Raw genomic sequence first — 16,083 nt, forward strand, 5'->3', positions numbered from 1 at the left:
CAACATCGAATAGGTGACATCAATATCAATATAAAATGGGACAAGAGAGTTTAGTTCCATGTTATTGCCAGTCAAATGCCATATTTCCTTATTTTTATCTTCTTGTGCTATCCTTTTTTATGCTCTGTACATTCATGTTTAACAATATGTATGTTCATAAACTATAAAGCTAAATTAATGGATACATGGGTTCACTGATACAAATAAATAAAACAAGGACACTAAACACTGTTTAATACAAAATATATCTTGATCTCGTTTTTTATATTCCAGAAATCCTGCAAATAAAAAATTATCCGTTGTCTCAATAGTCACAAGCCTACAAAATGATAAACATAGGTGACGATGAACATAAAACACACTGATGCACGGGTAAACTACAATAATCTACCATCCCAACTTAAAAAAGATGGAATTATAAGTAAAATAAGATGCTAGTGTAATCAGAAAGGTGATATAGAGAAAAATTTAGACCAAAAAAGGGGAAACTCGATTTCACATTATCAGCAAGCGCATCCTCCTGATTGCTGTTGTGACTGAGATGAATTTGTGTTGCTAGACTTCAGGTTGACATCGACCATATCCTCTTGCTTTGCTGAGGACAGGTTTTCCATTCCAGGCAATGCTGCAGCAATCTTCCTGAATAGGGCCTGCATAAAATAACATTAAAAGATTGTGAAGGTGAAATTTGAGCACACACAATCTCAAACTAAGGAAGTTATTATGCAGCACAGGATCGAGTTCCCATTGCTTAATTTTGAGTTGCCCTTGGTGTGTGTTTAGGCAACTTCACATTCAACTGCTGAATGGGCCATAGGAGTTAGTTGCATAATACAGCTTATAGAAAGTAAGAGAACTCTCATTTTGTGATACATTTAAATTTCTCCAATGCTCTCGATTAAACACGTTACACGTTAAGATTTACAAGTCTCATGATCATCTATCATACGAACGATAGTAGGGAAAAACAACTGATTGAACATTAAAAGAGAAAGACTTTGCAGAAAGTTCACCTTAATATTGAAGCCAGCTTTTGCACTAGTTTCAATAAACATGACATTGAGTTCACGAGCTTTGGCCTCTCCTTCCTCTATGGAAACTTGCCTGGAATTGGCCACACAGAATTGGACGAATGAACACAAGAATTATCTTAAAATAACATGTGAAACTCTCAACCCAGTACATCTATGTCAAGGGCCGTGTACGAAATAATCTTCGGTTCCGGTGCTAGAGGACTGATTATGATAATGTTGAAATAGGAAAAATAAACAGGAAAACTTATGCTTGCAAATATACAGTCGTATGGTGCCCAAAAAAATAGTACAGCAGCAGAGAGATTTCCCAGACAGAGATTTTTTCAGCAGTTTCATTCACAATTTAATTTTTTCTACCATGTCTCTCCTAAAACATCAAACAACTTCAGTAATCAATTGGGCTTTAAGCTTTTGAACAGAAACAGATAAGGTATACATGATGAAGCAAACTTAAGAATTTAACTGGGTGATTCTGTAACACTAATCTTTATGATGCACATAGCAACTGGATTTAAAAAATTGATAATATCTTTACCTCTTATCTACCAGGTCAGTTTTGTTTCCGACTAGGACAATGATAACATCACTTCCTCTTTCAGTGCGAACCTCCTCTATCCATTTCGAGGTGTTGAGGAATGACTGTCTACCTAAAAAAAGCTAAATCATCAACAATTTAACAGCTATCAAACTAAATTACATTAAGTAAGCAGAAAGAAAAAGATTCGAGACATGCTTTTCAACATGAGTTACAATCACAACATGCATAGCTTAAACAACATTTGCAAATAAGTCAAGCAGTGCGACAAAAATCACTTTTCCAATGAGCATCATGAAGGCATACATAATTAATATTCACACATTAATTTGAACTGTTCATCTGAATCTAGAAATACAAATATATTATGAAGAGGCTATCACGTACTTGCAACATCAAATACGATAACTGCAACAGAGGAGTCCCTGATATAGCTTGGAATAAGACTCCTAAATCTTTCTTGCCCTGCAGTATCCCTGAGCACAAAACAATAGAAAATTATTTCCACTGAATGCTACAAAAAAGAAAATCCTATGTAAATTAGAATATATGACAATTCTTTTGGGAACAAGTAAAGGCAAACTAATGATTGCAACAAAAGACGAGCTCGTGAAATTAAGCTCTGAGGCTCTAACTCACTCGAAGTCTTAACCAAGGAAATAACACAATACTTAATGAGATAATTTGTGTTAGATCAGAATAGATTACTTCAGACAAGATAATCTAGCAGCTAAACGAATGAACACACACTCAAACACAGTAGGCATATGCCTCTAACTATAGACAAACACACCCAAGGTCTAATTCAGTTCTTATCCAAAAACAACACACCCAAAATCGATTCAACAATTAAACCAATCACATCAACATGAATTCTTATATCCCTATACCATATTCTAACAGAAAAGTTATCAGAATGTCTTCAGAATTTGTATCGCAACATGCAAGGAGAGTTCACATTTTGCAAGATCCCAATCTTAAAAAGTTGTTCATGAAACATATAAAAAATCTATTTCTTTCAGTGGAAGATTTGATTTGGGTGGAAGAATTTGATTTGGGAAACAAGTCAAAACTTATATTTTAAAAGTAAAAAATAACCAATATTGTGTCCATTTGAAATCTATCACAATTGTTTGGGCAAGAGCTTAAATTTAGAGTTGATTAATTTAAAATTTTTCGTCGAAAGCATCCAAACAATTAGAATGAATTTGAAATACTTGATTTCAAATGGCTCAATCCAAATGTAACCCTTGGGTTTCGATCCAATTTTACTCTGAACTAAAACTTTGCAAAGAGGTCAGACAGAGCAGAATAAGTAAAGCAAAAGAGGGATACCAAAAGGCATAGAAAATTGTGTTGGTGACCAATGCAAACACATCCCAACGAGATGGCAATGCATATTAAATATCGAAGTGCATAGAAATATTCTGTCTAGAACCATATCTTACCACAGCTGCAATCGCACCGTTCGATCTTCGAGATACATCGTCTTTGAGAGGAAATCAATACCAATAGTAGCCTGGAGAAGGAAAACAAAGATAACAATCGAGAATGGAGGCAGCAAATAACTTCATAATACATTTGCAAGAAGAAGTTCCATTTCAGGTTGAAGCTCAACACATTCAACTAAGATCACTGAGACATCTCTCACAAGTCCTCTCAAAATTAATAAACATATAAGTGAATAACTGAAGTCCATCTGACATTACGATTATTTGACAAATTTAACTGAACATTTGACAGGTTCTCAGGTTATGATTTACTAGCTTTTTTTTTCCTGAAAGTAAACTAGACTTACAAAGAACTACGATAAACGTAGAAGTTATCCATTTCAAAAAATTTTAATAAAAAAATGGAATGATTTTTGTCATCTAAATAGCTCGTTTGTAAACTCAATTCACCGAAATATCATCAAACACGTGAGTGCGTAAATTGACATATAACATACAGAGAAATGAAGCATAAGACCATTATAAATTTAGACACAGAGAAAACCATTATCAGCTTGAATCCAGCGTGAACACGTTAACTTCAAGCACTAAAGACAAAGCCTCCTCATGAGAACAAGATCATTTATCTACGGCAATAGGAAAACGAGCTGGCCCGCTACAAAAAGTGATATCATCGACCAAAATACAAGATTATCACAAACGCGAACTAATTACAAATATTAGAACCAGATCTGCACTTCTTAATCCTTGTTCTCAAACGATGAAATTCTACGCGTAAAATACAAACACATCATCGAAAGATTCCGTACCTGGTACGTATTGTCAAATTTATCGTACATGAATCGAGTGATTATACTCGTCTTCCCAACGGATTGATCTCCCAGGAACACTAATTTATACTTCGCGAGAGCCGAAACAGGAGCCATCAATCGTACGCGGATCAATGGAACTGTGAAGCCGATCGGATCTAAAGAAACGCAGAAACTGCAGCTTTATCCGACCTAGATTCGCGATCTCGCCGGAAACTTATTGGCGATGGACTGACCCGATAAATCTATGAGGTTTTTGTTGCCACCGAGAGTGGTTATGTTACGACTCTCTGCACGTTTCAGGGACGGAGAAAGAGGTGCATATCCATATTTAGTTAATTTATATTTATATTTGTTTATATATAAATTCAGGACATTCAATTTCATTTCAAATAATATATTATTATTATTATACGCATACATTTTATCAATAAAAAATCAGGATTAAAATGCCCGTTTTAGTTTTATATACATATAACGATGTAACATTTTTAGATTAGTATTTTAGTTATTTAATTATATTTCGATTATCATTTTTAAAAAATATAATCATAAAAATTATAAAAATTTATTAATAATTTAATTACATAATTTTGAGAAAAATAATTAAAATTAATCGTTAGAATTTAGTTACAAGATTAGCATAATCGATTCAAGGATAATATATGACTAAAAATAGTATACATGTAAACTGAAATTTTAAATACAAAAACTATAAAATTTATCACAAGAAGTTAAAAATAAATTTCTCAAATTTTGAACAAATACTTTTACTAAAAATATCTTATTTATAAAAAATTTTAATATATGAAATTGATTTTGAAATATTTTTTTCGAATATATTTATATTTATATTTATATATATAATGTGTGTATCAGCAAAAACTTGTGTGAGACGGTCTCAGATCGTATTTTATGAGACATATATCTTATTTGAATGATTCATAATAAAAAAAATATTATTTTTTATTGTGAATATCGGTAGTGTTGACTCGTCTCACAAATAAAGATTCGTAAGACCGTCTCACAAGAAACCTACTATATATATATCAGAAATGAGAGTGAATTGATAATATATACTTTTAGATAAATGATATTTATACAATTTGAGAAAAACATCAACTCAAGTCTATTCAACAAACACCAAGCAGCTTCGTTATCCTTTGAAACACAACCAACTTGATAGGTGTGGTAAAATATCTGCAACTTGGTCTTCATGTTTGTAAAGCACAAGATCAATTATGCCATCTTTTCTGAGATCCATCAAGAAATGATATTTTATATCAAATTGGAAGATACCATGAATTTTGAGCTGCTAATGCTATCACCAATCTCATTGTATTATGACATACAACGGAAGCATAGACTTCTTCTTACTCCACCTTTGGTCATGGACTTATCTACTAAACGTGCCTTGTATTTGTCAACCTCACTCTTTTCATCGACTCTATCTTATACTCCCACTTGCCGCCGATTATCTCTGTGTCTGTGGCTCTGTGCCCTTTTGGTAGAACAGTCATACTATAACTTTGGGATTGGTTTTGAAAGTGAGGCGAGTTTCTGTCTTGTATTTCGTTTGTCTGACATAGCTTTTCTTTTTGAGCGGTATTTTGATTAACCTGATTTGATGTTTTGGTTTTTCATATTCATGCACTAAATATGTTTATTTGAAGGGACATGATTAGGGAAAAGTGTTGGCAACAAGAAAGAATATTAATGAGTCAGCAAAGAAACGTGTTGCATTATTTGTCAAATTTGGATGAAGACAAATACAATTGATATTTTTCTTCTCACGTTCACAAGCCAAAAGAGCTCTATAAATAGAGCTCTCTTCCATCAGCTGAAATCATTCCATTCTCAAGCATATCCTCTTAAGTTTTCTTATTCCTCCTATTAGTTCTAGAATATTTGTAACGTGTTTGTTCTCCTGTATTAAGAGAATGTGTTCTCTTTGAAAACACAGTGAGTGAGTTGTACAACACAAAATATTATAATGTAATGGAATTTTTTTCATCTTCTCCGTGATTTTTACCTTAATAAAATGCTTTATGCTTGTAAACCTTGACAAGATAGCCTGTCCTTTCCATGCTACCATTCCACTTGTAACTCCATTTGAATCAAGATAGCTGCCCAATACGATGTTCCAAACAGTTTCTGTACGTTCTAGTCCAATGCCATCTCAAAAAAATAACTTGCAAGTTGCTAGCATCCAAGTCCTAGCAATTTTAAGTATGTCCTTAATAACAGATTTGGTAGAAAACAAGACAGAAACCATAAAGAAAACATATATTCTGATTGTGTTCAATTTAGAATCACCTTGCTTTATAAAGCATCGAGAAACTCAACATATGCCTTCCGGACCGATCATATTTTTCCATAACTGCTTATACTCGAAATGAATCTTCTGCTTCTCTTTTCTGAATGGGTAGAGTTAGACATGTTTAGCGATTTGGCAGATTCTATACTTCGTTTCTTTAACATGCACGAACCTGGTGTTCATCAAACATAAAATCTGTGATCAAATAACCGTGGAATTGTTTGGCCGATTGGTAGATTATGCACATTTTGTTTCTTGAGTTCAGACTCGAAAAGCTTGTATTTGGTAGGGAACGTCGCTTTCCTCGGATAAAAGTAATTTCAAGTTCCACGCATATTTTTTTAAGAATAAGGTTATTCATCCCTTGCTCTCACCAATTCCTAGCTGATACTAAAGTGGTTTCCTTCATTGTTAACTTGTCATTGGCAAGCTGTTCAAATTTCAGCTCATAATGGACTTGTATAAAAATTAAGCTTTAGTGACCTTTTTCGAGAACCTTATTTAAATTTAAACAGGACAAAAACATCACATGTCCCAAGTCACATTACCAAAGTTGCCTAAACAAGAAAAACAGCACGAATATTTCAAAAAGACAATAACAGAAACCTAACATATATTCGAAACAGAACATGATAACATCTCAAACCAGGCTAGCTGTTCATGTTCTGAATCATATTCATCAGAGAGAGTGCCATAGCCGAGAGCTGGAACACATAATCGTTTCGCTTCTTCAAACCTGAATCTACACCCCTCTCTTCATCAAACCCATCTTCACAAGTCGTGGCAGCATCCATGACCGAACTGATCTGCACGTTAGCATCATCAAAGCGAGAGTTCTTGTAGTCTGTTACCGCCTGTTTCACAGAAGCGTATGAATCAGAGAAAAGCTCAAGACAATCATTCAAACATTGCTTCGCATAAGGATCCCATTTCTTGTTTGAAATTATGTATTGGATGTAACATTTTGTATCGGTTACATTTTTTTCAATCAGTTGGATTGTGATCAAGCCTAGTTTTTGTAGGGTTGCATTTTGTTTGGCTGAGGGGGAGGCTTGCAGGGATGTTGTGCAGAAGTTATAGTCGATGTTTGGATTGTTTGTGGATAAAGCCCTGCAGGTTGAATCTATCAAGTTTTGGTTGAGTGAGCCTTGGGTGGCGATCAAGAATGAGAGGAAGATGGTAAATTGAATGAAAGAAGAAAAGGGCTTCATTTTTTGCTGTTCAATTCTTGTTTTTTTTTATATTGATCGTTTCATAAAGCTGGTTTATATAGGGACTCGCCCAGCAATTGATTTTGTTAGCAAAACTCAAGAACAAGGTAGTTCACGTTTTGTTTGGAAATATTCTACATGTGTTGCGTGTGATTAAATTTATTTTGTTTAATGATTGATTTTTTAAATGTCAAAACTTTAATGTGTTACGTCGTATATTAAAATAGATAAGAATATTCTAGGAACTAAAAACTACATAAAAATTGTGTTTGGATTGAAAATTTTGGATTTGAAGAAATATATGAAGGATGATTTGAAATGATTTCATGTTGTGATTGAAATTCATCACAGTAACTCAAAAAATACTATTTCGAATTGAAATTAAATGTCAAGCAAATTCGTTTATCAAAAACCAATGAATTTGTTATTATGTATTTGAAATATCTAACTTCAAATTCATCTATTCAAATGCAACTCAAAGATAATTAGTATTTATTAATTGAAATTTTAGAAAATGAAAATGAAAATAAAGAAATTGACAGATCAAGCGAGACATAAATGAATGTCATTGCAAAACTGGCAATTTAGGACATTAAAAATAATACATAAAAAAGGACCAAAAATAGCTATCTAAGACATCTAGAGTCTAGCTAAATATGTTCCACCAATTAAACAACTTATGTTTAATGCGTCATTAATTTTCATGATTTTTCCTTTTTTTGTACAAGTGATGAATGTATTCGACATTGGTGATTTTAAATATTGAAATTTAATATTTTAATTATCGAAGATGCAAAATAGTTATTATAACAATTTCAGAAACCGAATGAAAACATATCAAAAAGTGATTTTTAAAGGATATCTCACTTAATAATAATATAGTATATATTTGATATTATTTGAACTCAAAATTTAAATTATGAAAACACAGACTGCACAATAGTGTGATTGATTGGTTCACCAAGAGAGAAATGTGGAAGCTTAGGCTTTCATTATTCTGTAATAAAATTCAAAACCCATCATTTCTTTAACAAATTTGGGACCCCTTAAATTCTTGCTTGCGGGATATCACAAATAACTGTATGGGATAAAGGGCATAAAGATATAACCTTATCCCCATTCAAATCTATCAAGACTCAATCCAACTTTGTGTTACAATGTAGAATTGTAGAACTCTGTATTTAATATATTTGTCACTTCATCTCTTTTACATGTTAAAGATAAATATCAAATAGATGACATACATGGGAGGTAAATGCAATTTTTTTTTTTTCAAATGTTGTAGGTTAAAATCTACACCATAAACATATTTAGTAACGAATGTTGTAGCGATCAACCTGGATTCACGCCGACTCCATCTGACAGTACATTGGCATTTCGAATTGTAGACAAAAATTGTATAGTTTTTTTAAGAAAGAATAACACAAACTTCAGAAAGTAATCATTCAAAATGAGAAGCAACGTTGCTCGCCATACTTGATCGTTCGGTGGTTGGAAGGTTTTTCAAACCCCGGAAGATGAGTAGATTCGTCAATCAAAACATTCATTCATTAACAGAAATCAAGAAATCACCTCATCATCTAGTGTACTTCAAATTCGATAAGAAACCTCATATATCTGCACTTTTTTATTAAGCTACCAAGGTCTCAAATTTTCATCACCGAGGGAAACTCGGTCAATCCTATAGAATTATTACATAGAATTCAATAGGAAACTTCATATTTCAGAACATTTTTATCGAGCAAACTCGTGAAATGCTTATGTTTCACATAACTACGTAACCGAGTTTCTTATTTCTTTTCCATGTAAACCAACTCCCAAAATCTACCACCAGATTGCACATATAGCAGCATAGATGCATAATGAACCAAAAAATTTCAGGCCTTAATCAAACAAATCCTTCTTCACCTCCACTACCGTCCCCAAATATTTCAGCCATTTTCATAGCCAGCTCTACAGCCATTTCCCTCCTCTGGAAATCAGGCATCAACCTCAAGTTGCTGCGTGCCTGCGCATATTTCCGATTTCACCCATTTGCAGTTCCAATCCCTCGAAATCATAAATCTTGCCTTCATCGGGCTCTGAATTATCGTCACCTTCAAAGGGGGGTGCTGCTTCTGTATCCAACTCTTCAGGCAACTGAACTGGATGTTGAAGGTCGATGCTCTCCTCTGAGTAAACTAATTCCACTTTCCCGATCTAAAGAATGAAGATCAAGTTCAGATGGTATTCCAGTTCTTGAGGTAGAAACAGGACCATCTGCAGATATCCATTCTCCATCCACATTATCCCATGGTTCCACAGAACCTGAAGATAAGATTTCATGTTCGGGTTCATAATAGGATTCTTCGTCTGACAACTCTGAGCAAGAGTAACAAGAGAAATCCCCGGTTTGATAGAACTTAATAACAGTATTATAAGTAATATGTTGGCAATTCAAACCTGATTGATCAGGTAGTGAAGGTTCGTGTATCTTATCACCAGATTTCAACAACATCCCAGGCCACATATGAGCAGAGAGAGCCCCAATGAGTCTCTCAACACCCTGTGAGTCACCATCTATAGACAGACCTGAAACGAAAAAAGTTAAAGTAACACTGTTTAAACATTCTCACGAATGAATATAAATGCCATAAAGGTTTTCATTTGAGATAAAATGACCCCTGATAAATTTCATGAACATGAATACAGCAGTGATACATGAATATCTAAAGAACTCAATCAAATGAAGCATGTTTCATTCATCTTTGAACAAGTATAATTTAGTCTCTTACATTTGTCAAAATCAGCACTGGATGCACAAGCTTCAATGTACTCAATATTGTGCTCAAGACACCATTCTAAGATTGAATTCTTGATTTCACGAGATGGTTCTCCATCTCCCAATAGACTAATTCCTTCAGTCTCAAACATACCATACTCTGAGAAGTTCGGATTAACATAGGATTCTCCAAGCTTCAGCAAGCGTCTCTTTTACTCAGTATGAGCCGAATGTCCTGGAAGAAGATCCACTTTTTTACCGATGCATAGCAGTATATCAAACTTCTGAATGTCATTATGAAACACCCAATCTTTAAGCGAATCAAAAGATAAGGGCTGCATTATATCATGTGAAAGAAGATATCAAATGACAAATACAATGAAAATTTATTTTTTCACCACATACCATAAAAAGAGAAGCAAATGAGTCGGGCTTACATCACTGATGTCAAAAACCATCACCAGGGCAGCTATACGATCGATAATTGGCAAACTCGTAATAGATAACACATCTCGAAGATGCACCATCCATACTGAAACATCTGCTGTGTAATATTTTGTGTTGATTGTCCACCTTATCAACAAACCATATTGAGATTGTCAATCGGGTTGTAATGATCTATGTAAAGAGAAAACAACATGATATTGGAATATGGGTACATCTCCAAAAATTAACCGTAGACAAGTGATTCAGATGATCGATCAGATGCATCTTCAAAATCCATGGGAATCAGTCCTATAGACAAAATTATACAAATTTAGCAATAACTTAATAATGTCAAATGAAGAAACAGATCGACGCATTGACCAGAAAATTAACCACTGTCAAAAAATATATTAACACTCAAATGACACATTTTTTGCAGAACCCATAGGATTGACAGAAGCTGACCTCACAGTTACATGAACATTTGTTACATTACTAACTATATGAAAGCGATACATGTCAGAGAGGAATGTTTTTTACACGGAACCTCACATAAATCCTGTACATAAGAAATCATCACAAAGATTGAACATTGAACCAGAAAAGGACCCGAGTCAATAAAAATTTAACATCCTAGCAAAAAATTTGAGTGTTCACATAATTTCACATACATTGGCTTTATAAATTGCTAGTCCCAGTCACCAGTCATGGGAAAATAGACATATCAGAAGCTTTATCCTCCCTCATTCCTCGTTTACTTAGATGCTTTATTTCACTTCTTTTTGTTTTAAGAAACGGGCACCTAAGTCATGAGTGAATGACAAGGAGATGAGAGGGTTGAGATTCCAAACAAAATGCATGCTTTGCAGAAGTGTTTCTCCATACAAATATGCAAAAGAAACTGTTTCACTGTTGAATAAGGAATTAAGGATATAGAAAAAATATATATCAAGATACAAAAAGTGAGGGAATGCATAAAACATTTAAAATGTGCTAAATAATTAACGAAAACCCCATTGTCCAAACATTTCCAAACGTTTCCAAAAGAGGGCTGATTTGGGTTCTAACAGCTTTTTAAAGCGCATCTATCACCATTTCCTTGTTCTATACCAAGGTGGCAAGCTAACTAATAACATATCACTGACTTATTCTAGCCAGAGTCACATGAGAGAGACCCAAAGTTTCTTGTCAATGGAAACTCAAAAGTAACATAACATTGTCAAACTGCTTCTCCAAAACGTTCAAGCTCATGGAACACAACTCGATTCATAGTTTTATATTTTCAGTGCCCCTGAAAGTGTAAGCTTAGCGTGCACTTGCAAATTGGTTGGGAATGAAGCATCAAAAGCCACTCAACCGGAAACCATCTGACCAGTTTTTCAACACATGGTGTACACAAAATCCACCAAAATTACCTTGTCGTAAATCCTAAGCGCAAAATCCACCTCATTTATAAACCTCGTATCGTTGCAACTCAATTTCTTTTATGTAACGATAAACTTTTTTCAGCTTATTTCAGCTTAAGTTAATCAGAAAATCATAATTTATGCTCACCAAGAACTAATTTTGCAATTCACATAAGTCAAATAAATACCGTCTATCTCGAAAATTCGAAATTAACAAATCAAAGACTCCGCATACTTTTCGGTGTAACAAATCAATTAAATACAAGCTTTTGATGAGTAATTTTCAGATAATTAAAGAAACACCCATCCAATTAGAGTGAATGAGGCTTACACGAAATTAAGGTCCGTTTACCAACATTTGGGGATCCGATAAAGAATATGCCGGGTCTCTTCCCCAGCGTTTCACGATCCATTTTTGCTGACATGATTGAACTTCTGGTGTTCGTAGTTTGGCTGAAGGAAGGACTGTCGTGGGACTTGGAATGGAAGAATCGCATGTAAACAACACGTTTTAATGTGTTTTTTTGTATGGAAACATATATATGCATTATAATATATCTATACTAATAATTAAGAAAAAGACAGTCCATTATTTTTTTTTCAAAATTACCTCCACTCATTTGGTTCTATTGTTGTCCTTCAGTTTTAATTTTTCAAAAATAAAAAATATTATCTTTTATATATTAAATTATTATTTATTTACTTTTTTATTTAGATAATAGTATACGCTTAAATTTTTATTTGATAATTATACAAATAAACATGTCATGTTTAATTTTGTAAATATCACACCCAAATCAAAAGTTGAGAAACAAAAAATGTCAAATACATAATATTCATGTATTATATCACGATGTGTGTGCCCTAGTCGCTACTATTATATTAAGAGGAGTGGGTCTCTTATTAAATGATTTCACGAGTCTCTATCCATGAGACGAATCGATTTGATTTATATCTACCGCGGAAATAAATATTATTGACATAAAAACTAATATTTTTTGATAAGTTATGTCATGTCAAATATTCGTATCAAAAAATTGATAGGTGAGACGATTTCATATGAGTTGTTCTACATTATGGGATAATTTATTTATTTTAACAAGAATATTTATTGATTCATCACTGAAATTGAGGTTATATTCGTTACAACATAGCCAGGAACTACAATAATGACTCCACTAAGATAATACTATCTTATAACTAGAGGTGATATATTGCGCCGTATCAAAAAATATATATTATATGTCGCACTGAAAATTACAGAATTAAGAATATTTACATTGATATCGTACCGAAAATTTCGGTATACCGAGATTTTTGATATGTATAATTGTATATCGATTATACCATACTGATTATATCGAAATGTTGCGGTATAACGAGATTTCGGTACGGTATCAGTATACACAGTTTTATATCGAAAAATACCTTATATTTAAAAAAGGTAAATTTATTATTTAAAATTTTTATATATTTTTAAATTTATATATATGATTTCGATATTTCGGTGTATACTGGAAATTTTCAAATTTCATGCTGTTATCATACTGAAAATTTCGATAAATTCGCATTTTCATTTGTAATACATATGATATATGAAAGGCAAAACCTTGTATGAGACTGTCTCACGTGTCGTATTTTGTGATACGGATATTTTATTTGAGTCATTCATAAAAAATATTACTTTTTATTCTAAGAGTATTATTTTTTATTGTGAATATCGGTAGAGTTGATCCGTCTCACAGATAAAAATTCGTGAGACCATCTCACAAGAAACCTATTCTATATGAAAAATATTAATTTTTTATAGGTACGTAAGTTTGCAGGTATTATATATGCTAAGAGAGCTCGGGTTTTAGCAAAATATTTAAAAGTTAAATGAGATTTATTTATATCATTATACTATTCAGTATCTTTTTCTGCACACTACAAGCGATTGAAAATCATATAACTCATGTGTACGTAATATGAATATGAATACGTTATTCCTTTTAATCGATCTATATATGTACAAAATAATTTTTGTGAGATGGTCATTTTTGTGAGATAGAATCTTCTATTTGGGTCATTCATGAAAAAATATTATTTTTTATACAAAAAATATTATTGTTATCATAAACATGGACATAATTAGCTCGTCTCACGAATAAATATTCATGTTTCACAATAGACCTATTAATACATCTATTACAATAACTATTGTTAAGTTAGTATCGACAATGCCACACATATGCATATTTTAGGTGTATATATTCAATATATCAATATAATTAGGTAAGTGCGATACATCCTTATATATACACATATATACATATATGTATGTATATATGTGTGTGTTTCAAAAGTTTTGGTGGGCGAACTTGCTTTTTATCTTTGGCAGCATATGAAGGAGGTCCATTGCATACAAAATCCGGAACAATAAAGACATAATCATGCGTGAACTGCAAGTAAATAACATTAGTAAGGACAATTTGGAAAGTTCTTGCTTTTTTTTGTGTTGTTGGAATTTGGATCAACTGTATGTGTATAATGAGTTCATCAACTTTAGGTATTTGATCGGCTTATGGCATTCAGCTATTTGGAAATCAATTGGAAATCAAGCCACTTGGATGTCTAAATGTCACCTCTTTTTTCGTAATATAATAATTATAATAATAACAACGTTGTTGTTGTTATTATTAATTTGTAGAAATAATTCGTTGAATTGAAAAAAAGCTGATTCCCATTTTCATATTTTCAGTTAATCCATAAATCAATTTTTTTTAAAAAAATAACGATTGATAGCAATGTCAATTTGATGGTAAAATGATTCGTGTGGATGCTTGAACATTATCAAAATTGAAAGTTTTTCTCCTCTCGGTGGTTTTTCGAATTGGTGGAATATGTATGTGTTTGAACAGACGTCAAAAGTTTAATTCTCTTATCAACATCTTATCACTCAAGCTTTTCACATAGGGCTTTCTCGGAATGATTTACCTGACTAACATAGTTTGTAAGCTATTACATTAATCTGAAAGTTTACTTAGTGTACACTAAAATATATTAGTTGAATATTCCAACGTTTATCGATTCATTATCTTAAATTTGTAAATATATGATATGATATATGTCAAATAAAAACAAAGAGCTAGTTCCTAGTTCTTCTCGCTAATAATTTAATCACTAGACTCAACTGCTTATCCAAGATTCCTTTGTTTCTTTGCTATGGTCAATCATTAAAAAAATATGCTTATACATGATAACAGATTTGGTAAAGATCCTTCTATAATTATAATAAAGATGCAAGAGTTGAATTAGCCTGTTACTAATTTATGCACGAAATCAGCACTATATATATATATATATATATATATATATATATATATATATATATAGGCAAAAACTTGTGTGAGACGGTCTCACGGGTCGTATTTTGTGAGACAGATCTTTATTTGGATAATCCATGAAAAAGTATTACTTTTTATGCTAAGAGTATTACTTTTTATCGTGGATATGGGTAGGGTTGACCCGTCTCACGGATTGTGATCCGTGAGACGGTCTCACATGAGACCTACTCATATATAGGGTTTGTATACATTATTGTTGTTATTTTAAGTTACGCTATAATCTTTTTATGGGTTTGGGACCATATTTTAAATTGTACTTAGGCGATAATTAGAAAAACTACAACGAGGATTAACTTGACACGAAAGCAGAAGCTAATTGGTTCGTGATGGAATGTAGAAATTATTAAATATAGCCTGGGACAAACTAATTAGGAGCTGGTTTATTTTCTAGTTAGTTGTAGGAGTAATATCCCGCATATCTCGTGTCACTTATATATGTTTTAATAGAAATCGACATTATTAATTATGTTGATGATTCGAAGACTAAAATTTTATATTATCGAGGAAAAAAATACTTTTTCGTGGCTGACGTATTACATGTAAACATTTTATTTATATTTGTATATATTGATAGTAAACACATTGTTCACGCTCATTTATAGTTATTTACCCACAAATGAGAACACCTTGGAGTTAAAACAAATTATTTAACCACTCATGTATGATTTTGGATAAATATTTAATGAATGGCATATATCTAAATATCATTTATTGTTTGTTTACCCAAAAATGAGAACACGTATATTT

The 16,083-nt window shown here is 32.5% G+C and overlaps 3 protein-coding genes across 17 annotated transcripts; all 3 read right to left on the reverse strand.

Moving 5' to 3' along the window:
- Positions 1-231: 231 nt before the first annotated feature.
- Positions 232-4,156, reverse strand: LOC140826660 (ras-related protein RABH1b-like). The gene is made up of 6 exons (XM_073189139.1): positions 3,830-4,156; positions 3,018-3,088; positions 1,957-2,045; positions 1,570-1,681; positions 1,014-1,104; positions 232-650 (listed from the first exon to the last, which is right to left on the reverse strand). The coding sequence occupies exons 1-6, from the start codon at positions 3,944-3,946 to the stop codon at positions 504-506; spliced, it is 627 nt and encodes a 208-aa protein (XP_073045240.1). The 5' UTR covers positions 3,947-4,156; the 3' UTR covers positions 232-503.
- Positions 4,157-6,327: 2,171 nt separating this feature from the next.
- LOC140826661 (putative invertase inhibitor) lies at positions 6,328-7,499 on the reverse strand. Its single transcript, XM_073189140.1, has one exon. The coding sequence runs from the start codon at positions 7,355-7,357 to the stop codon at positions 6,797-6,799; it is 561 nt and encodes a 186-aa protein (XP_073045241.1). The 5' UTR covers positions 7,358-7,499; the 3' UTR covers positions 6,328-6,796.
- A 1,453-nt stretch (positions 7,500-8,952) lies between these two features.
- LOC140826662 (uncharacterized) lies at positions 8,953-12,425 on the reverse strand. 15 transcript variants are annotated; one of them, XM_073189147.1, is made up of 8 exons: positions 12,282-12,425; positions 11,216-11,346; positions 11,010-11,103; positions 10,778-10,853; positions 10,556-10,691; positions 10,132-10,453; positions 9,800-9,928; positions 8,953-9,718 (listed from the first exon to the last, which is right to left on the reverse strand). In XM_073189147.1, exons 6-8 carry the CDS (start codon positions 10,268-10,270, stop codon positions 9,489-9,491), a joined length of 498 nt encoding a protein of 165 aa, XP_073045248.1. In that variant the 5' UTR covers positions 10,271-10,453; positions 10,556-10,691; positions 10,778-10,853; positions 11,010-11,103; positions 11,216-11,346; positions 12,282-12,425; the 3' UTR covers positions 8,953-9,488. The 15 variants fall into 15 exon arrangements, with proteins under 15 accessions (XP_073045248.1, XP_073045250.1, XP_073045253.1 ...); XM_073189149.1 differs by lacking the exon at positions 11,010-11,103; XM_073189152.1 differs by lacking the exons at positions 11,010-11,103; positions 11,216-11,346 and having other exon boundaries at positions 12,307-12,425.
- Between the last annotated feature and the right edge of the window lie 3,658 nt (positions 12,426-16,083).

Source organism: Primulina eburnea, chromosome 3, assembly GCF_022965805.1.
Source record: "Primulina eburnea isolate SZY01 chromosome 3, ASM2296580v1, whole genome shotgun sequence".
Lineage (NCBI taxonomy): Eukaryota > Viridiplantae > Streptophyta > Magnoliopsida > Lamiales > Gesneriaceae > Primulina > Primulina eburnea.